Source organism: Bactrocera latifrons, unplaced genomic scaffold, assembly GCF_001853355.1.
Source record: "Bactrocera latifrons isolate USDA-ARS-PBARC rearing strain unplaced genomic scaffold, ASM185335v1 scaffold_44, whole genome shotgun sequence".
Lineage (NCBI taxonomy): Eukaryota > Metazoa > Arthropoda > Insecta > Diptera > Tephritidae > Bactrocera > Bactrocera latifrons.
Genome location: NW_017537090.1, coordinates 197,020 through 202,907, shown reverse-complemented (window position 1 = coordinate 202,907; position 5,888 = coordinate 197,020). Strand labels below are relative to the sequence as shown.

General features: G+C 38.5%; 1 protein-coding gene across 1 annotated transcript; it reads left to right on the top strand.

Annotated features, from left to right (window-relative positions):
- The first annotated feature begins 1,748 nt into the window (after window positions 1–1,748).
- LOC108972924 (fork head domain-containing protein crocodile) lies at window positions 1,749–4,025 on the top strand. The gene has a single exon (XM_018939824.1). It carries the CDS (start codon window positions 2,016–2,018, stop codon window positions 3,594–3,596), a length of 1,581 nt encoding a protein of 526 aa, XP_018795369.1. The 5' UTR covers window positions 1,749–2,015; the 3' UTR covers window positions 3,597–4,025.
- The last annotated feature ends 1,863 nt before the right edge of the window (window positions 4,026–5,888 follow it).

Sequence of the window (5,888 nt, the reverse complement as noted above, 5' to 3'; positions counted from 1 at the left end):
AGCGTTTATTACAAAGTCCCTCATAGCGGGCAAACTGGCAGGCAATTTCCAGAATTAAGTGAATCTTAACAGAACGATTGTACATGAGGTTGTGAGCGTCTGGTCTTAAGCTTCACAAGCGCAAAAAGTACGATTCCGTTTTCGCTTTGAGCCATCCGATAAATATGTATAAATTATAATAATGCTGTTTTTGTTTTTACTATTCAGGCGCATCATTATTTGACTTGAACTAATTTACTGTTGAGTAGCGGCCAGGCTAACTATTAACCGTATAAAAATCGACGCGGCTAAATATGAATGATGCCGACGGCTGGGCGCTAAGTGGCAATACCAACAAGAGCAACAACATTAATATTATTAGTAGGGGCAACTACAACAACAACAATACGCGTCTAATAACGGCGAAAAACACTAGTTAAACAACAACAACAAATGTGTGAGAGCAGTAAAACAACAGTAGGTGGCTACTAACACCGGTCAAATAACAACAACAAGTTTGCTGACATATGCCAGCGCTGTATTTGCACTTATATGCATGTATGTATACATGTTTATATGTATACAAAAATGTGTGTGCTCGTGTGCATTCAGCGGCAGACTCTAACCTACACAAATACCAAAGTGTTGCTATTGCGTTGCATGGTTGGGCCTTTACTTTCTGACTGCCACTAATACAGCGTAAGAAAATAAATACACACACACACACATGCATATACAAATTTATAGCACATCCTCCACGATATTGTGACGTCCTGATTAGTTGGTTGTTTTCATAGCTGTACGTGCAGCCAACGGTGGTAGTGGTGGTGCTGGTGATGGTGGTGGAATACTTTGTTGTTGTTTGGCTGCATGGTGGATTTTCACAAAAACAACACAGCAAGTCAATTTCACAAACGCACACATTCACACATATACATATATGGGAAGCGCTATTGCGCTGAGAGTAGAGCAGAGCGCAAGAGCATAGCCTACCACTACAAATACAAAGTGCGGGTGCACGAATACAACCACACAACGCCAAACACACATATATTCACTTAAGTAAGCAGCAGAAACCAGCCATTCAGGCATTCAGGCATACTTCATGCTGCTCTTCACATTCACTTGGACTGCTCGTGCATGTGTGTGTGTGTTTTATTTACTATATGCGTGTGTGGCTTGCCCTCCGCACCGCTTGTATGCGCGTACGGCAGCGCTCCTTGCTACTTTACGTTGCGTTCGGACTCGAGGTGAATGTTATTTCAGCTACAGATTCAGTATCTGACGTGTTACTATCCCGAACGGATCGTTTAGCTCGGTGTAGTGCTGCAGCCAGCAAAACAAAATAAAATAACACCAAAGCAGAAAAGCGCTAGACCAATGGCACTTTCAAGTGGAAAGGGAAAAATAAAAGTTAAATGAATATATATAAAAGTATGTGTGTAGGCACAGCGATATAACGCAAACGTAGTGACGACACTTGCCGCACCACTTAACCGTGTTGTTGTTGTTGGTACACAAGTAAAAGTAATAAAATAACATTTAGTTGCAAAACCAAAAGGAAAAACAGCCAAGCAAATAGAAAATAAATATAAAAGTGCTAAATTCATGTGGAGCAAGCGCCCCATTACCGTGTTTTTGGCTAGACGCGACAAGAATCTGCGACGGCGCGCACGTCTGTAGCGGCGGAGTTTACTTAAAAAATACAAACAAGTAAAATTAAGTAAATATTTGTTGAGCAAACAAAGAATTTGGCGAATAGGACTTGCGACTTGTGACAACAAATTCGCGCGACCAACGATTGTGCTCAAATTAAGTAACGCTAAATAGCTTGTGATGTCAAATTGAGCAAAAAACCTTGAGGGTTATTTAAAAAAGTATTTGAAAAGTAATTAAAAACAATAATAAGTAAATTGGCAAACGTGCTGCATGTGCTACTCCAAATACTCGTGTCAACAACATAGTCGTGTACCGTTATTACAATAAAAACACTTGACTTTCACCGCCTACAAGCCCCGTGCACAGCAGCCATAACTATGCATACGCTCTTCACCGATCAGAATTCCTTCTCGCGCCATTACGCGCAAACCGCCGGCTATCCCAGCGCGGCCACCGCCGGCGCCATGACCACAGCCTCAGCTGCTGCCGCGGCACACTATGCCTACGATCAGTATTCGCGTTACAGCTATCCGGCGAGCGCTTACGGCTTGGGTGCGCCACATCAGAATAAGGAGATCGTGAAGCCGCCTTATTCCTACATAGCGCTCATCGCTATGGCCATACAGAACTCGGCGGACAAGAAGATCACACTTAACGGCATTTACCAGTATATAATGGAGCGGTTTCCCTACTATCGCGACAACAAGCAGGGTTGGCAGAACTCGATACGTCACAATCTCAGCTTGAATGAGTGCTTCGTGAAGGTGGCGCGTGACGACAAGAAGCCCGGCAAAGGTTCATACTGGACACTCGATCCCGATTCGTATAATATGTTTGATAACGGTTCGTTTTTGCGACGGCGTCGTCGTTTCAAGAAGAAAGATGTGCTGCGCGAAAAAGAAGAAGCCATGAAGCGACAAGCGATGATGAATGAGAAGTTGGCCGAAATCAAACCGTTGAAGTTGATGACTAACGGCATTTTGGATCACAAGCACATGGCGGCGCATGCACACTTCAAGAAGGAGCCCATCATGGAACTCGGCTGTCTGGCGGGCAAAGATATGCACACCGGACTGAGCACCGCCATGCTGAACTCTTGCCATGACAGCTTGGCGCAAATGAATCATCTGACCGGCACGGTGGAGCATGCCGGTTTCACCGTCGACTCACTCATGAATGTCTACAATCCACGTATACACCACAGCGCCTATCCGTATCACCTGAACGAGGACAACTTAGCCGTCGCTTCGACGCAAATGCACGCACACCATGCCGCCGCCGCACATCACGCCCAACTGCGTCACCATCATGCCGCCCACGTCTCACATACGCACCCGTTAACGCCTGGTGGCCATGCCGGTTTGCAGCTGGGCGGCACAACCACCTTAACATCTGGCGCCTCACCCACAACGATCTCAACGCCACATGGACCGACACATGGCGGCTGGTATACACCTGAAACACCGCCATCCGAGCCGATTGGCAATGGCGGCAGCGGTGGTATCACAAATGCTGGCGCACCAGCCAATAATAATAATAACAACAATAATAGTAGCAATAACAGTCATAATCATAATGGTGCGGCAGGTGTGCATATTGGCAATCAGAATCACGCTTCTGTGCTCACCGCTACCAGCAGTCCGTCGGCTGTGGTAGGTGGCGTCGTTACGGGCCACACATCACTGGGTTTCCGCGATATGCTCTTCGAACAGAATCAACCATGTCAAATGGACACGGGCAGCCCGAATGGCAGCCTACAGTCAGCCAGTCCACCGGCGAGCGCCAGCGCTGCAGCGGCCTCGGCAGCTGCTGCGGCGTCGGTGATCAGCAGTCATCATCATCATCACCACCATCACCTAAGCGGGAATCTGGGAAATTTGGGTAATTTAAGCAACTTAAGTCATTACCGTTCGCATGTGAGCCACTATCAGGATTATGGCATCAAATATGGCGTCTAAGACTCCCAGCAACTGATTGCCGTTGAGCTTTGAAACGTGGCGCCGTGCTTGTGGCAGTTCCGGCGTAAAGGTACTCCGCTCGTGAAGCGCACATAGTCGGCTATTACCGTTATAAAGTAATGCATTTAAGTGACTGGCACACTAGTAGGACTTGAATGGACCGACACGCTTTCGCGTTAGCAACTGTAATGCAACGAAGTTTAATTACTTTTAGTAGTCGTTCTCAATACACAGTCTAAGGTATACGAATTTATATTCTAAGTGTTAATAATATTATGCTATAGGCTTACATAAATTGATATTTATTTTTCTTTTTTGCTTTTTGTTTGAAAGCAATAAACACTAGCTTCAATATATCATATTTACAATTTCATAACTGTACATATGTATGTGATTTTACTATGCTATTGTGCGCGCTGAAGTTACGTGAAATAATATTTTTTCACCGTAAAAATGGAAATTTTTAAAAAATAATTAAATTTTTGTGAAAACAACCATAAAAAAATTAATAGGCAAAAATCTTAAATACAAAAAATTTTATCTAATTATTATTCGTTTTTTATACAATTTTATCATTTTTTATATAAAAAAATTATGAATTTTTTATTAAAATATGGTCTTATATTTTTGGGTCTTTACATAAAATATAAACTATAAGGAAAAAACATTAAAAGAAAAAGTCGTCCTAATTGTATCTTTTTATGAAAAAGTATGTAAACAATTTTTAACTAAAAAATTTATAATTTAATAAGAAAAGGTTTTAAATAAAAAATTCATAATTTTTTTTATAAAATTTTTATAAAAATATTAAATATTTAAAATTATGAATTTTTTATTTAAACGCTTTTTATTTTTTTTTTTTTACAAAAACAAACATTTATAACAACTTTTTTGTTTAATATGTTTTGTAGTTTATGTTTTATGTGAACATTAAATATTTCTTTATTTTCAAAGAATTTTGATTTTCATACAGTTCACAAAAAGTTATATTTCTTTACACATTTTTTAAAAATATAAAAAAGAAAATTGCAAAAATTTCCGTTACTTTCACAAAGCGCACGTTGGCTATTGTATATTTCTTTTCTCACAAAATGTGCATTAAAAATCCACAAAAATATATGTACACATTCATATACATATATCCATGGATATAAGTACATACATACATACATAAGTATGTGCACACGGTTTATAGGCGGTTTATTTAAAAAGTGAAATTTGTACCGGATCGCACGAAAAGAGGCAAAGTTTTCTTTTAGAGCTCTGAAATGTGAGTGTGTAAATGCACATAAATTAAACGCTAAAACCATTTGTTGTTGTATTTTCCATAAGCAAACATATATAATAAGGGTAATATTACAAAAAAAAAAAAAAAACAATAATAAAAACGTCTTAAGTCCATAAGTTTTAGCGAATAGCAAAGAAATTTTGTGATCATTCGAAATAAAATCTTAAGCCTTTTAATTTTTACATAAATAAGTACACAAAAAATAATTATAATTGTTTGTAAAATATTTAACGAGTTACAAAATAAAATTAACTGTAAAATAATAAGTAGTTTTTTGTAGAACTTAAGTATGGTAACTACGCTGTAAACATTACGTTTCTGTTTTTAAGTAAACTTGATCAAAATATCGCATTGATGACATACATATATGCTGAAAATCTATGCTTACATATAGATTTCGAAAAATATGGCAGTAAAAGAATATTATACTGAAGAATTACATAAAAATGGTTAGTTTTATTTATTGTGTATATATTTACATTTAGGGGACTCACACTTTTACACTTGCTTAAAAAAGTTGCTGTTGGATTGCACACAAAGCACAAAAAATGCGATTTTTAAGATAAACTATAAGTCAACAAAAAAGTCCTAAACTGCCGCAGTGAATCCAACTTTCACACTTTGACATTTAAAAAAACCGCTACTCGTAAATGTTGTGTATTCAAAGGCCTATCGTCGTATAACAAAATTGACAAACTGGCGGCGAAGTTGAATTTTACTCATCATTTTCGTTTTTTTTGGTTGCGTTGAAAAACTTTTTCTTGACCTCAAAAAAAAATACCTACTTTTTATTCTCTCTGTGGAGAGCTACATATAGAACATGCAATGAACAATGCATTTGAGAGTGATCTGTTAATTTTTCTGGGAGTAATTATTCAGCAAAATTTTAAAAATGAAAAAAAATTATAAAATGAGAAAAACTGATCGGCTACACTATAGAAGACTGTAAGTCAACAAGTATTTAAGTATGTAAGTTTTTATATTGTAACCTAAAAAATATATGT